This window comes from Anolis sagrei, chromosome 13 (genome assembly GCF_037176765.1).
Source record: "Anolis sagrei isolate rAnoSag1 chromosome 13, rAnoSag1.mat, whole genome shotgun sequence".
Taxonomy (NCBI): domain Eukaryota; kingdom Metazoa; phylum Chordata; class Lepidosauria; order Squamata; family Dactyloidae; genus Anolis; species Anolis sagrei.
This window is the reverse complement of record NC_090033.1, coordinates 6,099,506-6,116,390: the sequence shown is the minus strand read 5'-3', so window position 1 is coordinate 6,116,390 and position 16,885 is coordinate 6,099,506. Positions and strand designations below refer to the sequence as shown.

Genomic DNA, 16,885 nt, shown 5'->3' with positions numbered 1-16,885 from the left:
TGCAGTATAGTCTTCCTTATACCATGCAGCTGTGGACCACCAAACTGCCGAAACACGAATTAAGGAACATGAAAGGCATTGCAGACTAATTCAATCAGAGAACCAACCTGGACACAGCAACCCACTCTATCATGGTAGCCCAGATGAAAATGTCAGTTCTGTGCTCCTTACCTTCTTTTTCAGCTCTACGCTGATGGCGTTGCCTTCCTTCAGATAGACCGCATTGCCCCACAGTTGATCCCGCAAGGAGGTGAACTGATGAAACTTCCATTTCCGGAAAGCCCACTGGGCAAGTTCGTACTCGTGCTGAGTCCAGGGTACTATGGGAAGAACAGATTTTTGTTCCCCTAAGGACTGTGATATATTTTTATTTTTGCCTTACGCCTGTGCATCCTTCCTCTGGAATGCAGTGAGGTATCTTCCCAGAGTGCTTCTCTCCTCTTCCCCTCCCTAAACAGTGTTTTCTTATCGGCTTCTACTCTGCTTCTCCTCCCAGGCTGGGATGTTTTGAAAAGGTAAAGGAGGGGGAGAGAAGCCCTTGCAATGTATGATCTATTTCTGTCTCCTCTTCCCCTCCCTAAACAGTGTGTTTCCATTTCTGGCACTCACCCTCTTCCTCTTCCTCCTCCTCCTCTTCCTCTGTTGTCTCGGCGGCCAAAGACCGAGTCTCCACCTGCTTCTGCAAGGCCTGGAGCTTACTCTCATAATCCTGAAGGAGACAGAGGAGAGACCGTGTAGAAAAGACAGAGGACAGAGAGAGGGGGAAAGTCAACAGCCAGAGGAACATAGAAAATACACCAGAGATGAGACTGACAAACGGAGACAGAGCGGTCACAGAAAAATCCTTTCCAAGGAATGAGATAAGGTCCCACAGCAGTGCAAGACCGGGGTCCTCAGAGGGCCAGGTCACAGTCCCTCAAATTGTTGGAGGGCCGGATTATAATTAGAAAAAAACAACAACACATGAATTCCTATGCACTCTGCTCATATCTTATTTGTAGTGCAAAAAACACTTAAAAACAATATAATAATTAAAATGAACAATTTTAACAAATATAAACTTATTCGTATTTCAATGGGAAGTGTGGGCCTGCTTTTGGCTGATAAGATAGGGTTGTTGTTGTTGTTGTTGTGTGCTTTCAAGTCATTTCAGACTTAGGTTGACCCTGAGTGAGGGCCAGGTAAATGACCTCGGAGGGCCGTATTCGGCCCCCGGGCCATAGTTTGAGGACCCCTGCTTCTAACAGAGACTCTCTTACACTATAACTCCCAACTCCTACTGTTTCTTATCTAGTCTTGTGCATTTATATCGAATCGCGATCCGTTTCTGTTTGTTTCATTTGTAAGGTCCCGTTTTTGTTTTCAAGTGCATCTCTCAAAAACAGGCACCTTTCCAAATGAGCTTTTTTGTTCTGAGGCCAAAAGAACACAATTTTTTGGACCACTGGCCAACATTGGTGGCCTTCCCACCAATGTTGGGAAGGCCACTGATGTTGGCCTTCCCAACAGACTCCCCTTCCCCTCAGTTTTAGGGTTAGAGGGGTGAAAATGGCCACACATGGAAGGTACATCTACCACTCTTAGCCCACCAAGTTTTATGACCTTTGGGTCATCTCCCGATTTTTAAGATTTTTCCCCCTCCATCTGCAGAAGAGAACTGAGGTTAGAGAGAGAGCTTAAGATAACACTAATTTTGCGTTGTTTCCCCCTCCATCAGCAGAAGAGATGTCACCTTGAGCCCTTGGAAGAAATTGTAATATGTAAAAGTAATATAATAATGTGTTGAGGGCAAAAGAGATCTACCTAACTTGGAAGGTCTTCAAGGAAAGGGTATTTCTGAAAGACGTTTCTATGAAAAACAACCTTGAGAGCTGTTTCTGGGATAAAACACCCATCACCTTCCATGGTTGTGTTGGTCGGGAATGGAAAACCATCTAGTCCCTGTCAGAAATATTAAAATTAACTTGGTATTTTTAATTACAAAAATGTGAGTCAGGCACTGAAAGGGTTAATGGATGCAATAACTCCACAAAAGATGTAATTCAGCATAAGAAGATGTGCCTGTTGCTTAGTAACCCCTCAATCTGAGAGAGCTCTTAATGTGAGAGGGCCTCAGTGTGAGGTAGGCCTCAGTATGAGTAGGCCTGATGTGTGAGACAATTTGGTGAGAGAAGCCCCAGGTCGAAGGCCATCTCTCTGTGTGAGAGATTGCTTCAGTAGGAGAATACGCCTCATTGTTAAGAGGCCTGATTGTGAGATAGGCCTCAGTATGAGAAAGCCTTGTGTATGAAGCTCCAGTGTGAAAGATGAAATTTATTTGTGTCATGGAAACCTTGTTCTTGCAAATAGTGCAACCACATTATTTTGTTATAAAAAAGCCTTCTAGAGAAGATATATTAGTCTGTGTACAGTGTTCCCTCACTTATCGCGAGTGTTACGTTCCAGGACCACCCGCAAAAAGTGAAAATCCGCGAAGTAGGGGTGCTAGATATATATAAAGATTAAGAGTTTTTGGACCCCAATGTTTGGATTGAGTTGGGTGATGATTTTAACTTGGCAAACAGTCTTTTATATGTATTTTATTTATTATTTATTTATTACTTATTTATTTATTATGTATGTTGTTTTTAAAATGTTATTTATTGAATTTTTGCTGTTGTTAGCCATTCTGAGTCCCTCCACGGAGGTAGAGAAGGACGGGATATAAAAGTTCTATATATATAGAATTCTGAGGGTGAGATTTAAAAGCACCGCACACTTTTTTTTGCTACCTATAAGGAAGGAGCTATAAGGCCGTGATTTACATACTGTTTTGTATCTCCTCTCTCTCTCTTTTTTTTCACCCTCTCCCAAGGGGGAGGGTGAAACCCCCATCCACACTCCATTGTTGCCAGGAGGCAAAAACCTACGAAACAGCGAGTCTGTGAAAAGCAAACAGCATAGTAGTGAGGGAACACTGTATTTTTGTTCTTTTCATCACTTTGGGCTACTGGTGCTGGGTCATCTTGCTGCTAATAAGTTACTCTGCTGTACATTTATGAGGAGGGTCTTTTGCTAATAAGCCCACTCGACCAACAATCCCAACACAACATAAATCTTCAGTCCGCTCCAGAAGGCCTTTAAATTCTTCTGTGGTTCTCTTCCTGAGTCCTAGAGCCAGTTGGGCGCTATCTGCATTAAATCACTACTGACCAAGAGGAGCCCCCGCAATAAGTAAAAATCCGCAAAATAGGGGTATTCAAGAGTCATCGTTCACCTATGTCATGTATCATGTTCTGCAGTTGATGGTGGTTGGTGGTGGTAGGCCTAGCAGTTGGTGATGGAAGGGTTAATGTAAGTCTTGGTTCTAAAGGGTTGAGTAATCTGTAAGTAAGAGTTCACAGGTGAAAGCAATTAAGGGTGGAGGTATGCAAGAGATGGGTTGGCGCTGGGTGTTTCTGGATATAAGGAGCTAGCCTTGGGACTGATCTTTGGAAGAAAAGTATTTGTCTTATCTTGGTGGTAGATACTGCTGGTTTTTCCCCAGGTTTGTGGATTTTAACCTGTCTCCTATAGCCTTGAATCTTGGACTGGTTTTTGACTACGGTATAGACCCTTGATCCCTGGACTTTGATTATTGAACTCTCTGCGTTTGACCATTGGACTGGACCTTTTGACTAGGGAGTTATCTTGAACCTACAACAGTGTTTGCTGTTTTTTGTTTTGTATTCTGTGGCTAAGTGCAATCTTTATGTTTTATATTTTGGACTATTAAAAGAGCCAGAAAGTAAGTGCTGTTTTAGTTAAATTGTTTCATGCAAACTGGGTTGTTGTTTGGTACATCTCTGCCTCTGTAAAGGCAGAGCCCTGGCAACATGACAACCTACAACCAGAGAGCACTATGGACTCAAACAATGATGGATGTGCACCAAATTTTGCATGAATACAGGGAAGGAGGGAGCCCAAGGCAAGCTGAGGAGGAAGTCTGAGGAGACATAACCCCCCCCCCCCATAGCCAAAAATTGGTCCAAAGAAAACCTGCTTCAAACCAGTGCTTCCACCACCAAGTTCACCACTGAGAGAAGGCACACTACCTAGCGTGGCCTTCCACAGCTCAGCCAATCGAAGGATCCACCTCCCACTGGCTGGGCTGGTCACTCCACTGGCAGGAAGTTCTCCTGCTGCCAAGGGGGCTGCTGGGAAGAAGAAGCCCCCTCTGACACAATGGCGGAAGAAGGAAGACAAGGAGGGAAGGCGAGAAGGAGGAGAATGGCTGTGAGAGCACAGGAAAACCCGCGAAACAGCGAGTCCGCGGTAAATGAACCACAAAGCAGTGAGGGAACACTGTATATCTCTATTCAGTGACTTCATGCCATTTGGTTCCATGGGGAAAGCCCTGGCCCACTGGGCACGCAAAGTCCTGCTCCCCGCAGAAGAGCAGACGAGAGACTTACAAGAGTATTCCATCCTTTATTGAAAGCGCTTGTTAAAATGCACAGGCGGTTCTGCTTCCCACAAAAGGCAAACTTGCTCAAAAACAAACAAATACGGTCAACGCCACTATTTTTTTTTTAAAAAAGAATAATAAAATGAACAAGTTCCAAAAACCCATCGTTTCACTAGAAGAGTCAATTCTTCTGTAATAAAACAGTAATTTCTGAACAGATTTTGCACATGGAAGTGCATGAAATAAGGCAACCTTTCATCAAAAGCACTTGTCTTCATTGATACACAAGTTCACAAAGAAATGGGACAGAAGTGGGCACAGCACAGGAGTGAATGGAAAGAAAGATCTGCTTGAATCGCCATCCAAACACCCATAACATCATTTGCTCTAAACCTGAGCCCAGGAAGAGAATGCGGAAGAGCAAGGCAGAAAAGAGGACATGTTTTCAAGTATGCCACTGATTCAAATGAACATATACACATATAATAAAAGTGAAAATACGTGTGTGTGTGTGTGTGGCTGAGGTGTCCACTTACACAGATGAGCTTCCGCCTCCACAAACAGCTATAGCTCCCACTACTCAGGAGATACCAATGGCCCTCCCTCCAATGACACTGCAGGTTATAGTAAGCGCCAAGAACATGTCCAAGAGCTCTGCCAATGTCCTCCACCAACACCACACTGCCCACCACCCAAGTGACGGCTTTCATATGGGGACAATTTCACCCTAGATTTTTAGTTTTTCCTCCACCACAGATATCCCAGTGTTTCTGACCTCCCACAGGATGGTAACACATCCAGGCATTCCCTGGGCAACGTCCTTGAGGACGGCCAATTCTCTCACACCAGATGGACTGTTTTCCGTAAGGTTGGTGATTTGAATCTGGGGAATGGGGCGAGCTTCTTTCTGTCAGCTCCAGCTTCTCATGCAGGGACATGAGAGAAGCCTCCCACAGGATGGTAACACATCCGGCCATCCCCTAGGCTACATCCTTGAGGACGGCCAATTCTTTCACACAAGAAGCACTGCTGACTGAAAGGTTGGCAGTTCGAATCCGAGGAGCAGGGTGAGCTCCTGTCTGTCAGCAGCTTCTCATGCAGGGGCATGAGAGAAGCCTCCCACGGGATGGTAACACATCCAGGCATCCCCTGGGCAACATCCTTGAGAACAGCCAATTCTCTCACACCAGAAAGAAGCAACTTGCAGTTCTTCAACTCGCTCCTGGCAAAAAAAACCCCAACTAAATTGTGATTAAAAACTAACTAAAATGAAATTTTAATCCATACCTAAGTATAGTCCGACTCAAAACTTACAGTAAAAAGTGGATTGGTTTACTTGTTGATTGTCCAAAGGGCAACAGAAATATGGAGAATGGAGCCCTACAGATATCTATCCCACATGATCTTCTCATGTAATAAAAACACAAACTATCCCCAAACTTCCTCCTAAAGCTTCAAGCAAGCATCAACACTCACAACTCCACAGGTTGAACATTTTTCACAGGCAAGAATAGATAAGTATAAAATGCCGGCCTTGCGCTTTGCATACAAATCACTCAGTTGTCTCTGAAAAGGGATCGCCGGGGCAGAGAGCTCCCATTTCCCAGAATGCGGGATCTTCTGAATCCTCCGGAGTCTCAAACAGTTGTTTCTCTGCTGGCTTTGAGGTTTGGGGCAGAGAACTGTCGCCTCATCCGTGGAGGGGTCACAAACTGGTTATAGTGGTTGGGCCGCTCCGCCTGCCTCGCACGATCCCCCACGGCACCGCCGGTCTCTGGGTTTGGGCCTCTGCCGACGCTGTAGTTGCAATAGGAGTGGCGGTGCTGATGCATGTGGCGCTTCTGCTGAAACGTCTGGAGATCTTGGTTTGGGTGTCCACTACCACCATACGAGGGCAACGATTCAGAGGAGTCGGACATCTGACGGTGGGGGCCTTTCTGCTGGCCGTTGAGGGAGTTGCTCCTCCAGCGGAGCGGTTCTGGTTGGGGAGACGGTGCATTCAAGGGCTGCCTTTTGATCTGGATGTTCTCCTGGCTCTGCTCCGGGCCGTACATATACCAAAGCTCTTTGGGAACGTGAGGTTTCCCGGCCACGTCTTTGTTTACCTCTGGCGGCTCCTTCTTCTCGTCCTCCTTCGGAACCCGCACCTCAATGATCTCGTCCTCGGTGATGATGATGTGTGTTCCCGGACTCCAGGAGTTCCTGTGTTTGGGGTTGCTCTTGAACGGGAAGCGGGGCTTGCGGTTCTCAGGTGGGATGAACCGGTGGGGCGTGTTCTGCCGGCGAAGCTGCTTGGTGATTTCTTGCTGCTGCAGGTTCTTAAAGCGGATTTGCTCTTGCCGCATCCATTGCATCCGCCCCCGCCTGAAGGTAGGGTCGTCCTCCATTAACTTGGAAACACGGATATCTTTGGTGACCCCGCCGTTTCCATCGTTTGTCACATTCCCTTTTGCTTCCACCACGCTGGGAAGATGAGGCTCTTCCATCTTTGGTGACGCCGTGGCCACCTGAGCTTTGGGTTCCTGCGAGGCCATCAAGGGCAACACCTTCTCCATTTTGAGCATTTTGTTTCGGAGGACTTTGATCTCCTCGTCCTTCATGTTGTTTTGTTTCTTCACTTCTTGTAAAATGTCTTCGAGTTTGTCAATGTGCACCTTGAGGTCGTCCACGTCGGCAATGCCCTTCCCGTTGAGGAGAACGTCTTCTAACTTCTCGTCGCCAACCCCGACGGTGTCCCAGACGTCTCGAGCGACGGCACGCCAGGAATCGCGTTCGTTGGGGTCCTTCTTCCCATACAGAGAGCAGAGCTCTTTCATTTTGACAATGGCCAAGGCCTCGATCTCCTGCCGCGTGTGCCGGAAGTCGTTGAGGGCAACCTCGTAGCAGATCTCCTTAACGGCCTGGATCTTCAAGTCGGAGACCGTGACCCAGCGGGAGTCTTTGCTAAGGCGCCGCCGCTGAGGGATCTGATACATTTTGATGGGTTCTCGCTTCTTGCCGCTGCTGGGGAGGCCGCATTTTTTGACAATGGTTTGCAACTTGCTGGGGGGCAGCTTCTCCCTCAGGGAAGTGATCAGTCTCCAGCTCTCTTCGCAAGACCGCTTGTCCGAATCATCCCCACTATCAGAGTCTGCGTCCTTTGGAAAACAGAAAAATCGAGAAGTGGCCCCAAAATAACTAAAATTAAAACGTAGGGAAATGAAAAGAAATACTCAACAAATGGAAAGCATAAATAATAAAAAGAAGCACAACTGAAAGCTAAGGAAACTAAAGAATCAAACAGAACTTAAGATTCTAGACTCTTTCTCTTTGGGGTCCTTAAGGTTTTCTTTAATCCATCCATACTTAACTTTCATGCAACGATTCCGATTGGATGTAGCATAATCCATATGAGACTGTGAGACGAAACAAAAGCGAGTACCTGGTAGGAAGGTGGAAGGAATACTCGACTCGTGCTACAAAGGCGTGCAAGAAACCCAGCCACACATTATTATTATTTTTTTGCCTTGGTTACTTCTCGCATGACTCCAGCACAACAAAGTCTTCCCTCCGTAGTGAGTGAACCCAACACTCAATGCAGGTTAAACCACATGAACACTGGTTAGTAACACGTGGTGCAGGAATGTTCGGGTTTTATGGTCCGTTCTACTAGGAAAGCAGCCAAAAGAAGGGTTAGAAGGTCAGAGAGAGACACAGTCAGAAACAGCCACTAGGAAAGTGTTAGAAGGAGTGAGAATGTTTAAGGTTGCTACAAAGCTATAGGACGAGCCAAGGCATTTTCTAGTGCATCTTCCTAATGCTGCGACCCCTTCATACAGTTCCTCATGTTATGGTGACCCCTACAAATGATCAACCACTGCCTGAAGCGCCAAAGAGTTTCATCTATGCTGACGATCGTGCCATCACCGCCCAAGCAGGGAGATTTGAAATGCTTAAACAGAAGCTCTCCAAAGGTCTAGATCAGTGTTTCTCAACCTCCCGAATGCCGCAACCCCTGAATACAGTTCCTCACATTATGGTGACCCTCACCATAACATTATTTTCGTTGCGACTTCCATAACTGTAATTTTGCTACTGTTATGAATCGTCATGTAAATATCTGATATGCAGGGTGGATTTTCATTCACTGGACCACATTTGGCACAAATACCCATTCAACTTTGAATACTGGTAGGGTTGGGGGGGGGGTGATTTTGTCATTTGGGAGTTGTAGTTGCTGGGATTTATAGTTCACCTATAATCAAAGAGCATTTTGAACTCCACCAATGATGGAATCAAACCAAACCTGGCAGAAAGAACTCCCGCAGCTAACAGTAAATACTGGGAGGGTTTGGTGGGCATTGACCTTGAGTTTGGGAGTTGTAGTTCACCTCCATCCAGAGAGCACTGTGGACTCAAACAATTATTGGATCTGGACCTAACTTGGCACGAATACTCAGTAAGCCCAAATGTGAACACTTATTTATTATTTATTTACCACATTTGTATACCGCCTTTATCAGCCCAAAAGCGACTCAAGGCGTTTCACAGTCAGCAACACTTGTGGAGTTTGGAAATACAGACATTGACATTTGGGAGTTGTAGTTTCTGGGATTTATAGTTCACCTACTATCAGAGCATTCGGAATACTACCAACGATAGAATTGGGCCAAACTTCCCACATAGAACCCCCATGCCTTGAAGGGTCACGCTGGCACGAGCCTCCCTCCAGCCTTGCACGCTCTCCCTCGCCAACATATGTGCACCACGCTGCCATGCGCCAAGCATGCCTACTCTCCCCTCAATGCTTGGAGTTTCAGAAACTAATAATATATTGGGTTGTTGTAGGTTTTTTTCGGGCTATATGGCCATGGTCTAGAGGCATTCTCTCCTGACGTTTCACCTGCATCTATGGCAAGCATCCTCAGAGGTAGTGAGGCTCACTACCTCTGAGGCTCACTCCTCAGAGGCTCACTACCTCTGAGGTTGCTTGCCATAGATGCAGGTGAAACGTCAGGAGAGAATGCCTCTAGACCATGGCCATATAGCCCGAAAAAAAACCTACAACAACCCAGTGATTCTGGCCATGAAAACCTTCAACAATACATTAATAATAATATATTATTATTAGTAGTATTATATTGTATTATAAATATTATATGTATATACAATATATTATATTACATGTAAAAGACGAAAGATTGATACGATCTGAAGAGAAACCAGCATATGCCGAACTACGAGACAGATAATTACACCCAATATTGTCCATCTGCAGGTCCTGCAACAGAAGTGATCTTCTGACATTCCTCTTGCAAGGTCAGGAAAGATCCACCATAATCAGAGTAAGCCTTTTGATTCTAAAAGCTCTCAAGAAAAGAGCACATTTCCTGGATAAAGAACCAGGAAAATAAAACTCTGACTGTGAATAGAGGGTCAGCTGCTGTCCTCACCTTTTTGCCTTGTCTTTTACTCGTTTTGTATTTTGAAATGGTCATATGACTGATCAAATAAATAAATTATTATATTATGACATGTAGATGTGGGTGAAACGTCAGGAGAGAATGCTTCTGGAACATCGCCACACTGCCTGGAAAACTCACAGCAACCCAACTTCCCTGATCTAATTCAGTTTCTGATTGACTTGGGGAATGGCGACAGGAAGCTAACTCAAAAAGTGGGGGAACTGCATAGAAGGCCTGATTCCGACCCACTTTCCAGGACACACCAGGTCCCAATTAGTTCCCAGTCTGCTCTCCAGATTAGCCGCTAATCCTACATAACCACCTCTATGCCAGGTCAAACCCAAATCTGGGGCATTCAATTAATACCTATCGGATTAATCCACTGGCCCTGCTTGCTCTGCATTCCTAAGTGTTTGTTTGTATATTATTATCCAAGCATCTCTCTCCTGCTTTTTTTTTGCTTGGCTCCTCAAGCCCTCTTCCAATCAGAGAAGGACTTCCGCCAGCTCTTGCTTTCATCTGGAGCTCTTCCATAGCCCAGAATATAGTAATATTCATTTGTGGGATTAACATAACTCAAAAACCACTGGACGAATTGATAGGAAATTTGGACACTACACCCCTAACAGACCAACAAGTGACCATCACTCATAACCCCCCCCCCAAAAAAAGAGCGAAAAGGACTTAAAACCCCCAAAAGCTAAATGACTGAAAGCTAATTGATGATACAGAAAAAAGGGAAGGAAGGGGGTAAGGAATTAAGGAGAGCAAGAAAGGAAGGAATAAAGAAAGAAGGAGAGAAAGAGGGAGGGAAAGAAAGAAGAGAGAAGGAAGGAAGGAAAGCGGTGGAGAAGGAAGAAAGAAGAGAAAGAGGGAGGGAAATAAAAAGGGGGGAGGAAAGAGGTAGAGAAGGAAGGAGAGAAGGAAAGAAAAAAGTGAAAGAAGGAGAGAAAGAGAAGGAAAGAGAGAAGGAAGGAAGGAAAGAGGTGGAGAAGGAAGAAAAAAGAGAGAGGGGAAGCAAAAAGGGGGAGGAAAGAGGTGAAGGAAAGAAGGAGAGAAGGAAAGAAAAAAGGGAAAGAAGGACAGAAAGAGAGAAGGAAAGAAGGAAAGTGGTGGAGAAGGAAGGAAGGAGAGAAAGAAAGAAAAAAAGGAAGAAGGAGAGAAAGAGAGAAGGAAGGAAAGAGGTGGAGAAGGAAGGAAGGAGAGAAGGAAAGAAAAAAAGGGAAAGGAGAGAAAGAGAGAAGGAAGGAAGGAAAGAGGTGGAGAAGGAAGGAAGGAGAGAAGGAAAGAAAAAAGGGAAGGAAGGAAGGAGGGAAAGAAGGGAAGAAAGAAGGAGGGAAGACTGGCCCAGCAACGCGTGACGGGTACAGCTAGTAAATAATTAATTAATAAATAATATGCACCATCACAATCATCCCTTGCTAATATTTCGGACCATGCAGGGCAGAGGGGTTAAGTAAGACATGCAGAGTTGCAGCAATCCTTTTTAAAGACATCACAGGTGAGAAAACTTTGGGCACATCGAGGTGCCGCCTCGGAAACACAGAATTAGTACTTGGTGATCATCCAAAACCAAACCAAGGCAAACCTCCTCCATGGCAATCCTTAAGTAGAAAGACCACACGGAGGAGAAAGGGAAGGGAGGAACACCATACAACACACAACTTGACTTGCCAGAAAACTAAGCCTGCCACCATTTCTCCCCATTGACCATCCTGACTGTGGATTTAAAGGAGCCAAAGAACAAAATATCTGGCTAACATCTTCTGTGTCATGGGATCTGCCCACTTAAGAGCCAAAAAATAGGGCCCTAAAAAGGGCGTGAGATCCTGACCAGCAATATGAATGTATCTCCTGTCCTCGAGCCAGAAAGTGAGATTCGCAAAGACAAATATGGATACCTACCAGTCTCTGTTGCTCCAGTAAGAGATCGGCTTCTTCTTTTTCCTTCTTGTACAGAATCTCCATTTCTTGAAGTCTGGAGAAAGGAAGGGAGAAGTCAGGGATCACGGTTTTGGGGAAATGGAAATCTCCATCATCTTTTTGGAAAATGGAATGAATTACCATTTTGGAAAACCAGGAATCTCCCGGGGAAGAGTCAAAAACTCTCTTGAGTCAACCTTCTCCTTAGTGGTAAATATCCAGTAGCATTGATGTCAGGCAATTAGGTTTCTCAGCTGTTAAACTGATATACCTAGATAGACCTTGTCTCCAGCACTGTGCTAATTAATATAATATAATATAATATAATATAATATAATATAATATAATATAATATAATATATACATATACATATACATATAATATTGATAATATTATAATGTGATAAATATAATACTAATAATAATGATAAAACTCCATCTGTGTTCATATTTGGGCATATTCGTATGAGTATTCGTGCCAAGTTTGGTCCAGATCCTTCATTATTTGAGTCCACAGTGTTCTCTGGATGGAGGTGAACTACAATTCCAAAACTCAAGGTCAATGTCCACCAAACCCTTCCAATATTTTCTGTTGGTCATGGGTGTTTTGTGTGCTAAGTTTGGTTTAATTCCATCGTTGGTGGAGTTCAGAATGCTCTTTGATTGTAGGTGAACTATAAATCCCAGCAACTACAACTCCCAAATGACAAAATCAATTTTTTGAGTGATGGTCACTCCTTGGGTTAGTCGGTGACTTGTGGCCAAATTTAGTGGCAATTCCTCCAGTGGATTTTGAGTTATGATGTCACTCGAAACACAGAGCATTTTTGTCTGGTTTGCCTACTCTGGAACACGCAACATATAATTGTCCTTCTTTAGGGGTCCCTTTCAAATCTATGGTACTATATCTGTCATAAACATGTGTGTGTGTGTGTGTGAATCATATATATTTATTTATATCTATGGCTGGATGGCTCTTTGTAAGGAGGGCTTTATGTTTTCTTGCTCTTGTGAAGGGAGTTAGACTGGATGGCCTTAGGCAGCATTTCTCAACCTGGGGTTTAGGGCCCCTGAGGGGGGGGGTTGCGAGGGGGCATCAGAAGAGTCACCAAAGACCACCAGAAAACACAGTATTTTCTGTTGGTCATGAGGGTTCTGTGTAGGCTTGGGGGGCTGTTTTTTTAATTCTGGGAGTTGTAGATCACCAACACCAAAAAGGAAGAGAAGGACAGGTGGAGAGATCTTCAGTGTTCTCTGCCAAAGGGGTTCCTAAGACTATCAGAAATATTGTTGTGGCTCAGCTGGAGCCTCAGGAAGAAGATGAGGGGTTTCAGATCCCTGAACATGTTCCTGTTGTTGATACAGATGATGTTGATACTGAAGATGAGGCGTTTCAGTTTCCCATGGCAAAGGATGTTGTTGTGGTTCAACAGGCTCCTGAGCGGCCTGAGCCAGATGGTTTTCAGTTTTCACAGTTTTCTCAGCCTGCTTTTGAGATGGAGAAGCAGTTCTCACAGGACAGGAATGCAGCTGATAAGGAGGAGGGCCAGGTGCTGCTTCAAAGGGATAACGAAACCGTGAGACAGAGCTCTCGGATCGCAGCCAAGTTAGGTCAGTCTCAGGTCAAGGGAGCAGTGAGAAAGTAGATTGTGGGAAGCTAGATTGTTTTGATGTGCAAAATGTATTTAGGGCTTCCACGGGCAATTCTTAGCTGTCAGTTTCAACATGGCTATCTGCTAGCTGTTTCATGCTCCTGCATTGAAGATGGAAAGCCTGGATTTCTTCATGCTGCTTTTGGGCTAAGCTGCTGGGCACAGGGTTTGTGCTTCCTGCTTCATGATTCCTGTTTACCTTGATTTTCTCGTAAGGATTTCTGGAACTGTACCATGCATTTTACCTGAACTTTGGATCTTTGTATTGACTTAACCTTTGCCTTCTTTTGGAAACTTTACAATAAACTATAAATTCCTACAGCTGTGGTCTGGTGGTGTTTGAGAGCAAGGTGAAGCTTAACCTGAGGTGCCACAGATGTTTTGGAAGATGTTTCTGATCTTAGTGAAACTTCCCAGATGCAGGTGGAGGAGGCGAGCTCTCAGCCTGCCGATTCTCAGGGTAATGAGCTCTCCGACCTTGAAGGCTCTGCAGATTTAGATAGGGAGCATCGCTTGCAATTCAAGGTTCGCCACAATGCAAGGCTTGCTAACAAGAGGGAGGTCAGAGGTCAATGGAATGGGTTCATGCTGGGAAAGTATATTAAATGAGCTGTTTGAAGCCAACTCTTTGTTAGTGCAACTTCTGCAAACACCCTGATAACTTCTCTGGAGTGCCTTGGCTTTTGGGCAATGCTTTCGGCTTCTTGGGACTTTGTCTTGTTCTTGGCTCCTTGGGACTCTGTCATGTCGCCATGGAATCTTGTTTCATCAATGCCTTTGGATTATGCTTCATGTTATTTGCCACTGAACTTTGGAAACCCTGCCTTTGCATTTAAGACTCTGCCTTTGAACTTTTGAAACTTTACTTTTCTGTTAAAGACTTTGTTTTTCTTCAATAAACTACAAAACCTTCAGCTTTGGTGTGGTGTGGTGATCTGAGCAAGGCGAATCTATCCTGAGTTGCAACAAATACGTATTTTCTGATGGTCTTTGCTGACTTCTCTTACACTCTACTCATGACCCCCGCCCCCCGTCCCTGGTACCGAGTCCTAGGTTGAAAAATAAATATAGAACACGACAGAAACAGAGCACAACGATCATTCTCTCAATATCATATAAAATACGTTACCGTTTTTCCATTTCTTGCTTCATGTCAATCCCTTGTTTCTCCAGCAATTCCCTCTGGGCAAAAGTCCAGTCCACTGGCTCCGACGGAGTCTCCGCAGACGGAGTCTTCTCCCTTTCGGCCCGAGCTTGTTCGGGGTGGTTGAAACGGAAGACGTGGTTTTTGCCCATAATAATACGATTGCCTGGATGGGAAATAAAAAGGCGATGGCAGAACTCAGGAGAACTTTTTAACTCTTTCCAGCAATGGAATCCAAAGCTGGACTCTCACCTGAGCGTAGCTGAACTGGCTGCACCACCCTCTTGCCATTGACATAGGTTTCGGATCGTTCGCACGGCTCCAGCGTAACGATAACTAGGAGAGGAAAGAGCCTCGAGTCAGTAAAGGAGAAAAGGAAGGAAATAAAACTGTTGTACTCCAAGGCTGGGAATTGCTTCTGTACTTAAGACACAATCCAGTTCAAGATAAAATAGCAAAGTGGTTTATTGAAGAACTAGCCGTCCCCTGCCATGTGTTGCTGTGGCCCAGTCTTTTGCTATGCGTTTCAGTGTCTTGTGTCCAAATTTGGTGTCAATTCGTTCAGTGGTTTTTGAGTTATGTTAATCCCACCAACTGTTGTTGGTGGGGTTCAGATTGTAGGTGTACTATAAATCCCAGTAACTACAACTCCCAAATGTCAAGGTCTATTTCCCCCAAACACCATCAGTGTTCACATTTGGGCATATTGAGTATTCGTGCCAAGTTTAATCCAGAACCATCATTGTTTGAGTCCACAGTGCTCTCTATATAGTTTTGAGAGATACTTTTGCTTGAAACGATGGGAGTTGGCAGGAGTCGAAGTGCTAACATGGCAACACTACAGGGCAAAGAGGTCACGATATTGAAGCAGGAAGCTCACCGTTGCCATTATTGTTCCTCTCACTCCGGAATATGCAGTGCTCTTCCTTGATGTGGGCCCCGCTCAGCACAATGTCTTGACGCCGTTCTGCGTCAGCCTGGCCTACCCTGCATTCAACAAAGAGGGTTTCCAACATTTTAAAAACAAGGATACGAATCTACAATGAACTGGCTTCAGCACAGAGGGAGAAAATAATAATAATAATAATAATAATAATAATAATAACAACAATTATTACAACAACGAAATCCAGCATATATATCTCATATGCTGTGATATACTGTGTTTTTGTGTTAATAATAATAACAATTATTATTATTATTATTATTATTATTTTATTCTTGTGTTGTTGAAGGCTTCCATGGCCGGAATCATTGATTTGCTATGAGATTTCCAGGCTGTATGGTCATGTGTCTATGTATGTATGCATGTGTATATTTGTGTGTGCATGTATATATGTGTGTGTATGCAGATGTATGTGTGTATATATTTGTGTGTGCTTGGGTATGTATGTGTGTATATATATATATATATACACACACACACACATACATACATACATATGTGTATGTATGTGTACGTGTGTGTGTGTGTGTGTGTGTGTGTATATATATATATATATTAGCCATCCCCTGCCACGCGTTGCTGTGGCCCACTCTGGTGGTCATGGGGGTTCTGTGTGGGAGGTTTGGCCCAATTCTATTGTTGGTGGGGTTCAGAATGCACTGTGATTGTAAGTGAACTTCAAATCCCAGCAACTACAACTCCCCAATGTCAAGATTCTATTTTCCCCAAATTCCACCAGTGTTCACATTTGGGCATATTGAGTATTCGTGTAGAGTATGGTCCAGATCCATCATTGTCCCCAAATTCCATTGTTGGGGTTCAGAATGCTCTTTGATTGTAGGTGAACTATAAATCCCAGCAACTACAGCTCCCAAATGACAAAATCAATTTTTTTGAGTGAAGGGCATACATTGGGTTGTTAGATGTCTTGTGTCCAAATTTGGTGTCAATTCGTCCAGTGGTTTTTGAGTTCTGTTAATCCCACAAACGAACATGACATTTTTATTTATATAGATGATGATGATGATGATTATTATTATTATTATTATCCTGACACACACTACTGTCTGAAGTAACACCACCCCTTACCTGGTTATACCATCTTTGATGTAGTAAAGGAGGCACTCCGACATGAGGGGGTCTTCATTGAGGTTGACAAGATGAGGAGTCTGAAAAGAGAATGGCAATTTTTGTAAACAGGAGATCTTTTCTCCCAGAATCACAAAAGGGAACCAAGGCATTCAGAGGCTCCAGGTCTCTCCTTTTCCTCCCAGGAAAAAAAAAATGCCTCTTGAATAAACAAACATGATTCCAGCATAGAACGAACCCAAATTTCACCATATATTCCAG

At 44.3% G+C, this 16,885-nt stretch overlaps 1 protein-coding gene across 26 annotated transcripts in view; it reads right to left on the bottom strand.

Annotated features, from left to right (window-relative positions):
- Nucleotides 1–16,885, bottom strand: part of KIF1B (kinesin family member 1B) — a 136,724-nt gene that overhangs the window by 43,173 nt on the left and 76,666 nt on the right. For 25 of the 26 annotated variants that reach the window (XM_060758908.2, XM_060758911.2, XM_060758913.2 and 22 more), the window contains 7 exons: nt 16,625–16,704; nt 15,470–15,576; nt 14,842–14,925; nt 14,575–14,755; nt 11,776–11,848; nt 610–709; nt 172–320 (listed from right to left, as the gene is read on the bottom strand). In XM_060758908.2, the coding sequence (XP_060614891.2) occupies nt 172–320; nt 610–709; nt 11,776–11,848; nt 14,575–14,755; nt 14,842–14,925; nt 15,470–15,576; nt 16,625–16,704 (774 nt within the window). Of the gene's footprint in view, nt 1–171; nt 321–609; nt 710–4,429; nt 7,564–11,775; nt 11,849–14,574; nt 14,756–14,841; nt 14,926–15,469; nt 15,577–16,624; nt 16,705–16,885 lie in introns of those variants that run through there. The other variant, XM_060758930.2, reaches the window with a different exon arrangement.